Source organism: Mobula birostris, chromosome 24 (genome assembly GCF_030028105.1).
Source record: "Mobula birostris isolate sMobBir1 chromosome 24, sMobBir1.hap1, whole genome shotgun sequence".
NCBI classification, from domain to species: Eukaryota; Metazoa; Chordata; class Chondrichthyes; order Myliobatiformes; family Myliobatidae; genus Mobula; species Mobula birostris.
Genome location: NC_092393.1, coordinates 58,772,986 through 58,789,799, shown reverse-complemented (window position 1 = coordinate 58,789,799; position 16,814 = coordinate 58,772,986). Strand labels below are relative to the sequence as shown.

Here is a 16,814-nt window from a genome sequence, read left to right as displayed (position 1 = left end):
TTCCAATAAAAATCTGGAATTTTACAGATTTCTAGTAGTAAGGAGTTCTATCACATCGCAATCAATCCAAAAGAATGTACAAGACCAAATTTATTATCCCTCTGCTCTGAAGGATCCCAAATCTAAAATATTAACTATTTCTCTTTCAATAGGTGCCACCTGATATGCTGAGCACTCCCAGTATTTTTTGTTAAGATTCAAATTTCCAACATCTACATTTTTTTAAAAATCTGCATCCCTCTCAATTCCTGCTCTGGAAACTGCTCAAGAATTTTCATAATCAAGCGGACTGGTTGGCTGACTCTAGTCTTCGCAAATTAACAATGACAGCAGAACGACAAAGATATTATGGAAAGCTGAGATGCTTCAGACAAATAAAATGTAATGAGGGGCAACTGAAATGACTGTAATTATAATATGGAAGACAACATTTGGCCTTAGGAATTACCCTAAATGGCAATCCCATGAAATGCTTTCAACTATGAAATTCCACATCTTTTGCAGTCTCAGAAATGAAAACCATTTCATTTACTTTCAAGTTCTTGAAAAGGTACTTTATAAACCTTATTATCTGCATGGAACTTGCATTTGTTGAAAATGTATGCACTTTCCTTCAAAGTAAGCTCTGTTTTCATATTTTTTCTGAAAGACTTAAGAACATTCCACAGATACATCCAACTTAGGTGGGACTTCTGTATTCAATGGCTATTTTGCAGCATCCTCTGGAGCCATAGGATCATTACATAAAAAAACTGTATTTTGAAAATGGAATGCATTTACAAAATAAACATCTATATTCCAGTTTTCTTAATGAGGCAGAGAAATAGTTAATGAGACACTGAAGTTGCCAGGAAACACAAGCACATAATTTATGTTACATAACAGCCGAGGTTCTTCACAATAGTGCCAGCCAAAGCCCACATGAAACTCATTAACCAGACGCAAGGAACTTGAAACACAAAACACATTGCAATTTGAAAAGAATATCTTTTGCAGATCAATATTATATTGGTTCAACAAGCTTTCAATTTTTTAACCTTCTTAATATGGGAAGGTGATACATTGATAGGTTAATTATCCACTGCAAATCACATCTACTGTATGAGAAAAAATAACCTGAGGGAGCTAGTGGGAACATGCATGAATAAATTTTGATTTAGTGTGAAAGGAATGGTCAGCACAGACTCAGTGGGCTAAATAGCCTGCTTTCATAGTGCTTAATTACAACCGAATTCACAGTAAAAGATGCAGAGTAAGAGAGGAATGAAAATATAAAACAAACATTAAAATCTGAGGGAATGAGATCCAATGTTTGTAAAAGTTAACATTCAGTTCATGAAGAACAGTTTGGCAGTGATATTAATGCCACCATCAATTAATTGAAATGGACAAACCACTACTTCGTGACAAGTTAATTTGTGACCCTAGGAACTGATTAAGGAAGCTCATACCATCAATAGATCTGAATAAGAACAATGAGATTCCAACTTCATCCGATCTGGTTGCATCATGGTTCAGGCTACATCCACACTATGTCGGATAATTTTGAAAATGAAGCTTTTTCTCTTCGTTTTGACCCTCCGCCCACACTGAAACGGCGTTTTCCTCCCCCCAAAACGGAGATTTTCGAAAACACTCTCCAGAGTGTGTAAATTTGAAAACAATTGCTTCGCGTTGTAGTGTGAACGGGGTAAACGGAGATATTTAAAAACGCTGTCATGACAACACCACAACAACAAAGCCTTTCCTGCTTCTGCTTGGTACTGCACGAGCACTGCTGGACGGCTGTTATAACGCGCAGTCGGTGTGAACGGCGTGAGAGTTAAATTGTAAAGTGAGCTTTTTTGACTAGGTCCCCTAAATTGATTTGATTGAGCCTATCTTTAAAAATATTAATGTCAGAAATACTGCGCAGGTGGAAGATTCTACTCTCTTGTTGATCTTGGGTAGAGGACGGCTTCATGTGTATGTAGTTTACTTTATTCTCTACGTTAATAGTTTTTTTGGAGTTAAACATCTCTCTCCAACGTTCTCCACTGCTTTGCTGACTTTGTAGTTGTTTGTTACTCGCGGCAACAGCTCGACTTCATTGTCTGTCTAAACGAAGAAGTCTGGTCTGCTTTTTCCAGCAGAGGTTTTCTTTGTATTCCTCGAACATTTTTGAAAACTTTCTTTCGCTGTTGTTGTAGGTACTCTAGTTTTTGACCAATGGAAACAGCACAACGCCACCGTGGAAACATAAATATTATACCATTCACTCTTCGCTTGTTTTCTGTAGATGTGTCTGCACATGCCCAGTAGGAGGAGATTCGCCCAAATATCCATTTTAGTGTGGACAGAGATATTTTGAAAAATGCCTAGTGTGGATGCCTGTCATTTTTACTCGAAACCGGTGTTTCAAAATTATCCAGTCTAGTGTGGACGTAGCCTCAGTATGGCAATACTCTGCCATGACCACAAGAGACTGCAGAGGGCTGAGGACACAGCTCAGTACATTACAGAAACCAGCTCCTCTTTCATGAACTCTGTCTATACTTCTCGCTGCCCTCCCCTCTCCCATTGGGAAGAAGATACAAAAGCCTGAGAGCACATATCGCCACACTCAAGGATAGCTTACACCACTGTTTCAAGACAATTGAGTAGTTCCTAGTACAATAAGATGAACTCTTGACCAATTTGATAAAAGTTCAAAGTCAATTTATTATCAAATTACATACTGTATACATCACCATATGCCACCTGAAATTCGTTCCTTGTGGGCACACTTAGTAAATCCAAGAACCATAATGGAGACAATGTATGACCACACCCAAAAGGGTAGACAAACAACCAATGTGCAAAAGACAACACTGTGCAAATACAAAAGAAAAAAGAAAAAAATAATAATAAACAAACAGTAAATATCGAGAGCATGATATGAAGAGTCCTTGAAAGTGAGTCAATAGGCTGTGGGAACAGTTCAGTAATGGCGCAAGTGAAGTTCAGAGAAGTTATCTCCACTAGTTCAAGAGTCTGGTGGTTTAGGGATATAACTGTTCCTGAACCTAGTGGTGAGAGTCCTGAGGCTCCTGTACCTCCTTTCTGATGGCAATAGCAAGAAGACAGCATGACTTGAGTAGTAGGGGTCCCTGAAGGTGGATGCTGCTTTCCTGTGACAACGCTTCGAGTAGATGTGTTCAACGGTGGGGATTGCTTTATTCATGATGGACTGGGCTATATCCACTACTTTTTGTAGGATCTCTCATTCAAAGGCATTGGCATTTCCCTATCAGCCTGTGATACAACCAGTCAAACTCTCCACCACACATCTATAGAAGTCTGTCAAAGTTTCAGATGTCATGCTGAATCTTCAGAAACTTCTAAGGAAGTACAGGCGCTGCTGTGCTTTCTTCATAATTATACTTACGTGCTGGGCCCAGGCCAGGTCCTCTGAAATGATAACATTGAGGAACTTGAACTTGCTGACCCTCTCCATGTCTGATCCCCTGATGAGGACTGGATTATGGACCTCCAGTTCTTCCTCCTGAAGTCAATAATCAGCTGATATTAACAGAGGTTGTTGTTATGGTACCACTCAGGTTTTCAATCTCCCTCCTATATCCTGCATTTGTCACCACTTTTGATTCAACAAACGACCGTGATGTTGTCAGCAAACTTAAATATGGCGCTGGAATTGTGCTTAACCTCACAGTCATAAATGTAAAGCGAGTAGAGCGGGGGCTAAGCGCACAGCCTTGTGGTGCACCTGTGCTGATGGAGATTGTGGAGGAGATGTTATTGCCACTCTAAACTGACTGAGGTCTGCAAGTGAGGAAATAGAGGATCCAAGGAGGTATTGAAGCCAAGATCTTGAAGCTTATTGACTAGTTTTGAGGGGATGATAGTATTGAATGCCAAATTGTAATACAGCACAGCTTCCTTGCTCTTGTACTGTATGCTTCTATTTATAAAACTTATTTAAAAACCTTCTCAATCTGAAAATATTTTTGTAACAAAGGCTCGATACCTCTCCCCAAGTGTAAAGAAAGATAACTTTGACAACTTCAAAACTCCACTTGTTTATTATGGTCACATACTTAACAAAGTTATTGTTTAGTTTACACATTTCATCTTTATTCTTTCAGCATAGAACAAGAATTCAGGAACAAACTATTTCCCTCCAAGTCCATACTGGAATTTATGCTCAATTCAAGCCTCGCCCCATGCCTCCGCATATCAGCATGACGACCTATTCTCCCACCTTAAACATTAAAAATCTTAGCTTTCCTTTGCTCACCAGCTTCTGTCTCAGTAATGAAACATCACATTTTAATGACTACTTCATAGAATCCCTGTCGACCACCACACATGAAGTAAACACTAAAGAAGCCAAAGATCAAACTGATTTGTACATATGTTAACTTTATACATGGATCTTCTAAACAATAGAACCCCAAAAATTCAGCACTGGTCTGAAATTTATATAGCAAACTCCAAAAGATCACAAATTTGATATCAAGTAACTTCAAAGTACTGTGGATGTTTAAGGACAACAACAGAAATGAATGGAAAAACAAAGTAGGCCAGATCACAGAATTAAGATTTCAGATCAAAGGATTGTTATCTTATCATAATAAAATGAACGACTGCCAAAGATTTACAACAAATAAAGCTTTTGTATTCAGTATCCTATAAGACAATCCCCTTGTCAAAGATATAGCCAAATTCAATCCATCTTGATTTATATCTCTAATGTCGTGCATGTTACAATACCTAAATTTTCTTGAACTCTCACAGAGCCATTTCTATCCTGAGAAAATTTTGTCTTAAGCACTTTGAAAGATGAAATCATAGTTTACGGAAAAAATAAAATCCAAACATCAACTTGGCAGCATAAAGGTAGGATTTTTACCTAGATTTAGATTTTGAAAACATTACTTTCACTGTACATATTTGTGATCTTATTGGCAGGGTTAAAATATGATGAAATTTAAGCTTATCTTTATTATTCATTTCCAACTCATTTCCATGGTTTTGATTTGTAGAAGTTTGAAAAATCCAACAATCAATGCTTGTTTAAATACATCTTTGTACATTACCAGTGAAACTGAGAAAGTATCAAGTTGCTTTATTTTACAAAATCTCCATGGAGATTCAGGATGGAACTGGGCAGTTCTGTCAAAAATTATCCTTCAACCATAACTAAGCAGATTACTTGGTCTTTTATTCAATTGGATGTGGTCCTTGCACTACAGAAATTCATTATGTTCCTTATGCAAATAAAAGAACAAAGCTTTTCATTGCTTCAAAATTTCATGATGTAATTTACAATAAGTAAAGCATAATCACATTTGGAATGTAGGAAAATCTAAATCAATTGAAGCAAGGCCCCACAGACAGCATTGAAATGTGTGGCCAGATCACGTGCTTTGAAACACAATGTGGGAAAAATATTGCATAGGGCACTTTTAAAAAAGAACTTCTCATGGGTTTTTTTTACATTCACCCAAGTTTGTTAAATGTGAGCATATTTAGAATGAGATGCCGGAGTTAACGGAGACTGACACTATTACAACATTTTTAAAGTATTTGGAAAGGTACTTCACAAGGAAAGGAGTAGAGGGAACTGGGCCTAATGCAGGCAAATGGGATAGTGTGGATAGGCATCATGGTTAGCATAGATTAGGTGGCTAAATGGGCCCATTTCTGTGCTACTATACTCTTAAAGGATTTCACTGGCTGTCGTCACAAACTATAAAAATGCAAGTTCATGTTTTTGGACATGGAAACTAAGTAAACAAAACGATGATTAAAAATCCGAGAAAATAAACTTGTGTTCCAAAATTTATGTTTAATTACCAAAAAGTCTTTAAAGGCTTTTAATAAAACAAGGAACTCTAAATTTCAAACGAATGTCAACTTCGAGATATGTTCAATGATGATGTTATGTTTATTATTTAAATAAAATTTCTGAAAGAATGTCATCATTTCAATAAAATAAGACCCTGCTTTCATTCAAAATAAACTTGGCAATGCAAAATTTACATGACTGTAACTGACAACGAGATTGATTCCACTGCACACAGCAAGTTGATTACTCCTACACTTTTCAGCTGCATGTTCAAAAGGATCTCATAGTTTTCATTATTTGTTGCAACATTAGAAAACTTAAAACCAAACATTGAAGAGGTCTGTACAGGCAGGCAGGCCAGAAATGATTAGAAGCCTCTACAGTATGGAACATACAGTAAATTCAAATAAACTTCAGAAAACCAGTTAGGAGGAAGAAATTGTTTAAATATAATTATATGACTGTATATTTACAATCTTTAAACAAAGAGCCACCAAACTGAAAGTTATGCAAAACTGACACAGAGTTTGGCAAAAGTACAAAACTTAGATTCATAGAGTTAGTGTCAATACCACCTACGAGCTTGAAAAAGGCATGAACTTAAACATACATCCAAACTGACATTGTTCCTGATAATAGTTAAACAATGAATGATGCTGTACTCCCTTTCTGCAACATTAGATCGCAAGCTGAGGAACCATATGTATAAGTATTTGAATAGACAGGGACTAATTAGGGAGAGTCAATATGGCTCATGTCTGACCAATCTTCCAGTTTTCTGAGGAGGTTACCAGGAAAGTTGCTGAAGGCAAGACAGCAAATGTTGTCTACATGGACTTTATCAAGGCCTCTGACAAGGTCTTGCATGACAGGTTGGTCACGAAGGTTCAGCCGTTTGGCATTCAAGATGTGGTAGTAAACTGGATTAAACATTGGCTTTGTGGGAGAAACCAGAGTGATAGTAGATAGTTGCCTGTCTGACTGGAGGCCTGTGACTAGTAGTGTGCGCAGGGTTCGTGCTGGGTCCATTGTTGTTTGTCATCTATATCAATAAGCTGGATGGTAACTGGCTCAGCAAATTTGTGAATGACACGAAAATTGAGGTTGTAGTGGACATTGTGGAAGACTATCAAAGCTTGCTGTGAGATCTGGACAGCTGGAAAAATGGGGTAAAAATAGCAGGTAGAATTTAATATAAACAAGTGTGAGGTGTTGCACTTTGGGAGGACTTCGCAGTGTACAGTAGGAAACTGAGGACTGCAGCAGAGAGGGATCTAGGAATACAGCTTCATAATTTCTTGAAAGTGGCATCACAGGGAGATAGCAACATAAAGAAAGCTTTTGGCACACTGGCCTTAATAAATCAAAATATTGAGTACAGGAGTTGGGTTGTTACATTGAAGTTGTAGATGATGTTGGTCAGGCCCAATTTGGACTATTGCCTGCAGTAGGAAAGATGTCGGTGAGATTGAAAGAGTATAGGGAAAACTTACAAGGTTGTTACCAGCACTTAAGAACCTGAGTTCTGGGGAAAGGTTGAACAGGTTAAGACGTTATTCCCCATGAGGGGAGATTTGATAGAGGTATTTAGAATTATAGATAATGTAAAGGCAAACAGGCTTTTTCCACTGAGGTTGGGTTAACAATAAAAGGTGAAACGTCTAAGGGGAACATGAAGGGGAATTTCTTTACTCAGAGGGTGGCGAGTGTGTGGAATGAGTTGCCAGCCCAAGAAGTGGATGTCAGTTTGATTTCAAAACTTGAGAAATTTGCATAGGTACATGGATGGGAAGGGTATGGAAGGCTATGGTCAGGTGCAGATGGGACTAGGCAGATTAATGGTCCTGCACAAAATAGATGGACCGAAGAGCTTGCTTCTATGCTGTAGTGTTTTATGACTAAGCTTTTTTTTAAAATCCACTCGTGAAAATAAAAGGCTTCTTCTTGAGTAGTAAAGATAACTAAGCACTTAATTACTAGTCACAGATAATAACACCATTAGTTTCTATTCCATTAATACACTTCCAATTCACATGAAAATTTTTCTTAAAATGGGCACTTTGGTTTTAGAGTGAGAAAACTGGATAATACAAATTTAGACAGTAGCTAAAGCAACTTACAAAATAAAATGATTAGAAAATGTTGTGTTGGAGGATGGTGATCAGTGGTCAAGCATCAACAATCATGCAGACCAAGTGCAATTTGAAATTTAAGCTTGAAGAGTCGTCCCTGAAGGTGATCTAGACAAGGAGAATTAGTGAAAATGAAGCAATAGAAACAGCCTGAAATACTGTAAATTTCTGCTGAAGAGTTGGATATAGGGTTGTTTTAAAATGTGATTCAAACTATGATGTAAATCAGCTGAGGAAGAGCAGGAGGCAAAGCACCTGTTAACCACAATAGGTCACGTCCAGCCTTAATAGTTTTAGAGGGAAGCAATTATCAAAAATTTTAGACAGACAAACATCAAAGCTGTTATAGAGTGCACAGCGGACAGAGATGGCACAGATATCAATGACACACATAGAAACAAACACCAAAGTGAACAGAAAAAAATTACAGGATATACTGCAAAAAACTAATGAACAATATGTATTTGCTCCTTGCTCCACACACACAACTTCATATGAAGGGATTTGAACAATGAAAAGGCAGTCCTATAAATGTTAATTCAATTGAAATCCATTCCATTGTTGTGCATTTCTAAACAAACTTACTTTTAGATCCTTAACATCCTAGATTCTCCAGTGAGATAAACAGTTTCTCTGTAGCTAAGCTGTAAGCTCTCTATGAATTTTTAAAAATTTTATTTTAAGATAGAGCGCGGAATGGGCCCTTCTAGCCCTTGGAGACACGGCGCCCAGCGATCTCCCAATTTAATCCTAGCCTAATCTCAGCACAATTTACAATGACCAATTAACCTACCAGCCAGTACGCCTTTGGACTGTGGGAAGAAACTGGAGCATCCAGAGGAAACCCATGTGGTCACAGTGAGAACATACGAACTCCTTACAGGCAGTGGTGGAAGCTTTGATGCAATTATTTTCCCCCACTCCTCCAGAGAATCATACTCATTCTAATTCCCCACATCTCCACTCACCAAAGGTTGATATCTTCATCACAAGAATCAACCTGATTACTGATGGGAGTATCCTTCCTTAGGCATAGAGTCTAAACTTGTACACATTATTGATAAAGTTCAACATGGTATGCAAAAAAATTACATTTTTACTCCTATCCCTAGTATCAAAGGGTACCAATCCATTTAGTAACTGTTTAACTTGTGTTCCAATGATCTCTTGGTTATCTCTTCCTCCTTCATGAATGTAATCTCTTGCTATTTTAAACTCCTCATTTCCCATTGTCACTGTGGTTCTTGAGCTACATTTTCATTTCAAATTTTTCCACATCAATAACCTCCCCTATCTGTAATCTTCACCAGCCCTGCAATCTTATGGATTCTTCCAATTTTACCTTCAATTAATTTTAATCACTTCATTGACAATAGGGCTGCAATTTCCCCAATCTCTGGAATTCTCAGAAAAAACACTCAAAATGCTCTTTAAACCTAACACATCTGTTGTTTTCTAACGTACAGGACTAGAGTCAAAATTTGTTTGACAAAACCTGTTTGATCTCTCTATGTTAAGGAAGCTAAATAAATGCATGCTGTTGCAAACCATTAACCTATAATACAACAGTGCCTAGAGTTCACAAATATTGGTTGGGTGACAAAATACAATACACGAAATAGTCTTTTTAAACAGTATATAAAAATAAATATCTTAAGCACACACAAAATTTCAAATCAAATACCAACAGCTGGTCCGAAAAGAGCCCAAGGAATCCATGACAAAATGGCAAATTTAATTAAATACAGACTTGGTAGTTGAAAACAGAACAATAGTGAATGGCTGCTTTTTGACTGGAAGCCTTAACCAGCAGTGTACCATAGAGATCAGTGCTGGAATGCTAAGTGCTTGTTAAATACACATATAAATGGTTTAGATAAAAATGTGATCATTAAGTTTACAGATGACAAGAAGTGTTTTAATAGAGAGATGGGAGTTTTCTACAGACAACAAAAGGATATTGATTAGCTAGTAACACAAACAAAACCCTGGAGGAACTCAGAATGTCCAGCAGCATCTAAAGAGGAAAATGAACAGTTGACTTTTCAGGCAATGGCCCTTCATAGCTGTTACATTAGGTAGATGTAAGTTAATCTACTTAGTAACTGTTTAACTTTAGTGTTCCAATGATCTCTTGGTTATCTTCCTCCTTTCATGAACCTAAGCCATTATTAATGTGTGTGACGTGGTGCACTTGGCAAGATCGAATAAGCATAGAAGTAGAGCCATAGGAGTACCAAGGAAGAAAGGGGCCCTGCTGTGCAAGTCCAAAGATCCCTGAAGGTGGCAATATAGGTAAATATTATAATGAAGGGGGCCTATGTGATGTCTGCCTTGATTAACCAGAACACATTATCAGGGAGGTCCTTAGTTAGGCCACAGCTGGACTATCTGATTAATACAACATAGGGTGTGTGCAATTACACTGCAGACTATGCAGAGAAGATTCACCAGGACATAGATTGGGATGAAATCTTTCAATTATGAGGAAAGACTGGATAGACCGGGTTTGTTTTCCATGGAACAGAGGCTGAAGGGGGAGACTGATGAATGTGTAGAAAAAGGAGAGAGTCACAGATAGAGAAGATATAATTTTTTTTAACCAAGGTTGAGGTTTTCAAGACTAGAGGATAGAGGTTTAACGGGAAGAGCAAGAGATTTAGTGCAGACTTTCTCTCCACCAAGAGTATACAACCACCACCTAAGTGATAGAGATAGGTATTCTCACAACACTGAAGAAGCATCTGGATGAGCACTTGAATCACCAGGGCATAGAATGCTACTGACCAAGTGCTGGTAAATGTGATTAGTACAAATAGGTATTGATAGTTGGGATGGACAAGCCTATTACTGTGCTCTATGATTATGATTTTCAACCATAGCTTTCTTTAACACTGCAGTTTACCTAACATGAAGTATTCAATGAGTGCCAGAAATGGAAAAAAAATGTCATGAATAAGCCACATAACCCAATTATGCAAAGCAATAATTTCAAAGCTTAATGTATTCCCACCTTAAATATTTCTGGCTCCTTGATATCCAAGGGTTCTGTAGTTGGATATTCAAAATAAATCCTTCTTGATGACTGTTGATAGTCTCTCCGCTTTCTCGGTACTAACAGCCAAACAACACCAATTGCCATCATAAATCCAAAGCTAATGCCTAGAAGTAGTCCATTTAAATAACTTGGAAGAGGCAGCACTAAATAGGAATATACAAGCGTTGTAAAGAATAACAAAGTCTTAAATGGAACTTCAGCAGGTTGAACTTCACAATCTTTTCCATCTTGATTTAATATTTCACTTTCTTCCTTAATTACTTCTCCAGTTAAGGGTTCTACAGGTTTATCCTGAATCTCTTCTTCAGTTTCCATCTCAAATGCTTCAAGAAACAAATCACAGTAGTCATTTTCTTCTTTGCTGGCAAGTACAGATAGAGAGCATTTATCTAAACTTAGGGGAGATCCCTTCAGAAAAGATTCTTTCATGGACCCCAAAGATGAGCTTTTCATGTCCCCTTCTTTTGATGGCTCACCAGCGAGCCTGGAACTACTTTTACATAGAATTGAATCTTTTGTTGAGTAGTCCTCATCAGAATCACATTCTTCCTCTTTAATGCTATAGTTGTTGTTGCTTTCCAAATGACCATTTAAACTAGTTAGAGTGGAAAGTTCTGTTGCACTAGATGATAAAGCTTTATGACGAAGACTACTACTCTCATCACCAATTATCTTGCTTAAAAGTTGAAAAGGTTCATAAATAACCTCTGAAAGACGCCTTTTAGTGTCTTCAATTCTTGCCTCCACTTCAGTTACTTTGAAAAATGACCTACCTTCCGATGGAGAGGTGATTGGAGAAGAAGGTGCAGTCTTAGAATCTCCTCCTGTGACTCGAGGTTGAGTAAACTGTTTGAATAAATGCAAGTTTATTCGAGAATCAGAGGTCCTAATTGCAACAGATTCTGACTCTTGTTTTGATGTGTCTGTTGACAGTGATTTAACTAGTGTTTTCATTAAGTCCCTCGTCCTTAAAGAGGTACTGGATTCTTTTGGGTCTACTTCTGTTGAAAGAGATTTTACCAAACTTGCAAATGGTTTTGTGCTCGTCATGGAAGATGAAGGGACAGTGGATGGCACAATATGTTGAGATGGAGTATCAGTTCCTGAGGCTGAAACTGCAGCTCTCACCTCTGAAGACAAACTTGTGGAATCCATTTGTTGGCCCAATAGTGAAGGCAATGGCAACGGCAACGCAGTGGTGGTAGTTGATGCAGCTGACAATTCTAACGATTCTGAAGAGGTCATTGTCGATGCTGAAGATGGAATGGAAAATGTAACTGCAGCTGATATTGCTGATGAATTTGATGAGGTAGCAGGCGCTGACAGAAGTTGGCCACCATGTTTACATGTACTTGCTTTTTCTTTAACCTCTGGCACAAAACTTTGGTCTTTCACCTCTTCATGAAGTATTGTTGAAGAATTTTCAAACTCTTCTTCCTCTTCCTCCTCCTCTTCCTTACCAAAAGCAGAAAAGTGTATGGTGATGGTCTCTCTGGAAACAGAGCGCTGAACCTGCACTTTTGGTGTTGACGACATAGAAATGGCTCTTTCTGCATGACTTCCACTCTGACTTGTCATTGCAGTCCTGCATTAAGTATCACGATCTAAAAACAGAAGTACATGAATAGATTACACTTTTGCAAATCTATAATACAAAAAAAGTACTTCAGTTCACTGACTGAATAAACAAGCTACACTTCATAGTTTTCACTTTCAAAATAAGAGTTTTCAGATAATATCTTTATTAGTTTCTGCAAATTGTAAAATTTGTGAAACCAAAGGGCAGTAGGTTCAAGGTACATTTTATTGTCAAAGTATGCATACAACTCTAATATCTCTCTTCTCCAGATAGCCATGATATACACATGAAAAAGAAACAAAACTTGCAAACCCTAGAATCCTCCACCCCCTTCCTGCAGAAAAAAACAGCAACAATAACAATCCCCGACCGTGTTATAGTTACTATTCTATAGATTTGCTGTATGCCCACAGGAAAAAGAATCTCTGGGTTGTATGGTGTCCTCTTGAAATGAATGCTTATGTTGCATTGCTCATCCTTACCAACTCAACCTGCCAGTTAACCTTTAAAGAATCCTGCACTAGGACTCTCAAGTCCCTTTGCGCCTCCGATTTCCAAATTTTCTGCCCACTTAGAAAATAGCCTATGCCTTTACTCCATCTACCAAAGTGCATAACCATACACTTCCCTACACTATATTCCATCTGCTACTTCTTTACTCAATGTTCTAATCTAAGTCCTTCCTCAGCATCACCTATCTTCATAACGTCCACAAATTTTGCCACAAAACCATCAATTCCATATTCCAAATCATTGACATATAACATGAAAAGCAGTCCCTACACCAACTCTTGCAGAACATCACCAGTCACTGGCAGCCAATAAAAGGCCCCCTTTATTGCCACTCTTTGCCTCCTGCCAGTCAGTCAATCCATGCCAGTGTCCTTCCTGTAATACCATAGGTTATCTTGTCTAGCAAATTGCACTACTATGTTCTGTGGAAGATGGAATTTGACCAACTGCCAGAAATTCTTTCAAACCTTTCTGAAAGGATATTATTGCCCCCTTCTTGTACAGGTCCGACCAGCCCTTGAAGGCCCAATGATCCAAAACCCTATGTCTCCTCCCCCCACATCAGAATCAGATTTAATATCACTGCTACCAATGAGAAGGGGGCATGTCCTGGATGATGAGAGTCCTTAATGATGGATGCTGCCTTTTTGAGACATCACTCCTCAATATCATGGATACTATGGAGGCTAGTGCCCATGATGGAGCTGATTAAGTTTACAACACTCTGCAGTAGCCAACCCCCCCCCCCGCCAAACACATATACACACACACACACAAAACAGTGATGCAGCCAGTTAGAATGCTCTCCGTGGTACATCTGTAGAAATTTGCAATTGTCTTTGGTGACTTAGTAAACCTCCCCACACTCCTAATGAAATACATCAACTCCTTAGAGCTACATATTCAATTTTATTATTTTCCTATTTTTTGCCTCACCTGCATATGACAGAGACAAATCCCAAGATTACAAACAGAAGTATTTTTAAACCATCTTCATACCCAATTTTCTAGATTTTCTTTGTAGGATCTCATCTCTCTTCCTGCCTACCTCATTAGTACCAATATGGACTCGACTTATTGTTGCTCATCCTCCCCTTTCAGAATGTTCTGTGCCCATCCAAGACATCCTTGACTCTGGTATCAGTGAGGAAACATTACCCGAGTCTAGCTCGTAGCCATAGAAACATCTGATTGCATGCCTAGACTTTACCCTACCTTGGTATACATTAGAGCCAATTGTAGTGTTACTGTTTTAACTATTTAAAGAATTACCCTCATGTTACAATTTTCCTTAAAATTATATTATTGATGAGGCTATTCTTACAAATAGCATCTCTCATAATATGCAGGCTCTTTTTTAAAAACTTTTATTTAAATGCTGTCATCTCATTCCTCCACTTAGAGGTCAGTATTTATTTCTGGTTAAATGGTTAATGTGATACCAGGAAGTGTGATTGGTTTCTCATATAAAAACAGCTGGTCTATTGAAAACTGTTGTTCCTATTTGGTCATTGAATAAACTGCCTTTTCCAGAAAGGCTAGATTCTCATACAGAAATTTATGCTATGAATATTTTGAGGATTTTATTTCTAACAACCCCCAGATATTTTAGTGCTTTCTTTTCTATCATACAATAAATTTACAGATGAAACGATATGAAATATTTTGACAGCTGTTAAACACAAAAAAGAAACGTCAGCCATATCTATGTGACACGACATTGAAACTCCACAAAATACTCTGTTTAAATACAAGTAGTTTGCTTCCAATAAGATTTAACGTCTGTTTCTTTACAAATCAAAGGGCTCCTGATCAAAATTTTTGAACTCTGAAGCTATTTTTGAAATTATTTTGAACCCATGATTTCTGACTAGCAATCTACTTAACAGAGTAAATAGCTGTTCACTAAAATCTCTTTCAAACTACCTTTTATATTGAATATCTCAACCTCATCTTCCTTTAATTTCCCTATTCCAAGACCATTTTAAATTATCCACATAAATTCATGCTCCAGGGTTAATTCTGGTAAACCTCATCTGACTGACATCCAAGATTTTTCCTAAAGTACAACATCCATTTTCCCCCTCCCCACTTTTGTGACAACATTCTTGGTTTAGACAAAATAGCTTCCCTGGCCATTCTTGGTTTCTGTTCTGCCTCAAATCTGTAAATGTGGTTCACTTCTAAGTGGCAATTCTTAGATGCATTTCTTTCTAAAGTAAATTCCATAATTATTCAGAATTTCCTCCTGCACAAACTCAACCTGTCCAGCCTCATTCCCTAGAATTATATACGAGGAAGCTTCTTTCCTCCTTGAACAAGAAACACACTGATCAAGTTCCCTGTACACTAATTTCAGGAGTTCATCATGACTCTTAGCTTCTTTTTTCATTTGTATTTGGGAAATTGAGGAGCTCTAAATCATTACTCTAATCATCTGAGAATTCCCCACAGATTTACTTCACTATGGGTTTTACAGTAAACAACTAGCAATGTAACAGCTGTTCTTTTAGAGCACTTTGCCAAAAGATATACTGTATGCTGTTTCCCCATCTCTTCCATCAGCATATTGCTCCAGCTTCAATTGTCAAGACAAGTGTAGGCAAAGGATTTCAATTTCCAACTACGTTTTCCTCAACATACACATTCCAATTCCAACCTGACCCCCCACCACATATCAATAGTTCAAATTAATATCAGAGATTGCAGAAACAAATAAACTATTGCCTTCATTCCCTTTCCTAAACACATGCCTTTCTTGTGTTCTTCCTTTCTTGGAGATGAAAAGAATCAAGATCTACCCTTCTGCTTAATTGTTTAGCATTGTTACACTAGGTATAATACAGAGAACCCTGATTCAACTTCAACAAATTGGCAAGAATGATTTAGGGAGAAAAAGACATTTTGCACAGGAACAGAGAAGCTAGAGGACTTTATACAATTTTATCACATTGTTTTTGAGATGTGTGACACCATATTACTGTACCTTTTGCTTGACTAAATTAAGGAAGACATAGAAAGACAAACAGTGATGGACAGATACTAATTATTAGCCTATAGGAGAAAAGGTTTGAACTCGAGGATTGTTTTAAAACATTATACATGGATTCAAGAGAAGAAATTGAATCAAGACAGACAAGTATAGTAGACCAGACAGCATCCCTTGAAACTGTACATCCTACAATTGTCCATCTCCAACAGTCCTGAACCTTTGAGGAAAAACAAGTTTTAAATCACAAGTTTTAAATAAAGAATTATTCATGAGCCACTTCCAATTGATCTCAAATGATCTGCAAAATACGTGTCTGCATGACACACATAAAAGACAGCTTCCCTCATATCAGCTCCACCCCCAACCCTGGCCTCGCCTCTGTTGAATATCAAATTTTAAAAGGTACAATGATTTGTAGATCTTGTAAATATTCAAATGCTGCTTAAGCTGTAGGTTGATAGGTACATTGGATTCCGTTTAATTGGGCCATTGGTTAATCAAAACAGCTACTTATTTGGAGCAACTCAAAGAAAATAAATGAATCAAGAAAATAGCCAGGATCCCCTTCATTTATTTGAGACATTATGGCACTTAACTGGGATGAAAGACTGTTGCCAAACAGTTTCTAACTAAAGTCTATTGCGTACACTTATGTGGTTGTTAGACACTATGCTGTGCGAGTACAGTTTTTAAACAGTATCAGTTGCATG

General features: G+C 37.7%; 1 protein-coding gene across 6 annotated transcripts in view; it reads right to left on the bottom strand.

Annotated features, from left to right (window-relative positions):
* Nucleotides 1–16,814, bottom strand: part of tex2 (testis expressed 2) — a 102,185-nt gene that overhangs the window by 60,044 nt on the left and 25,327 nt on the right. For 4 of the 6 annotated variants that reach the window (XM_072241921.1, XM_072241920.1, XM_072241922.1 and 1 more), the window contains exons 2-3: nt 10,976–12,624; nt 3,407–3,523 (exon numbers count right to left, since the gene is read on the bottom strand). In XM_072241921.1, coding sequence (XP_072098022.1) covers nt 3,407–3,523; nt 10,976–12,598 — 1,740 coding nt within the window. In that variant the 5' untranslated portion in view covers nt 12,599–12,624. The remainder of the gene's footprint in view (nt 1–3,406; nt 3,524–10,975; nt 12,625–16,814) is intronic. The other 2 variants (XM_072241925.1, XM_072241926.1) reach the window with 1 other exon arrangement.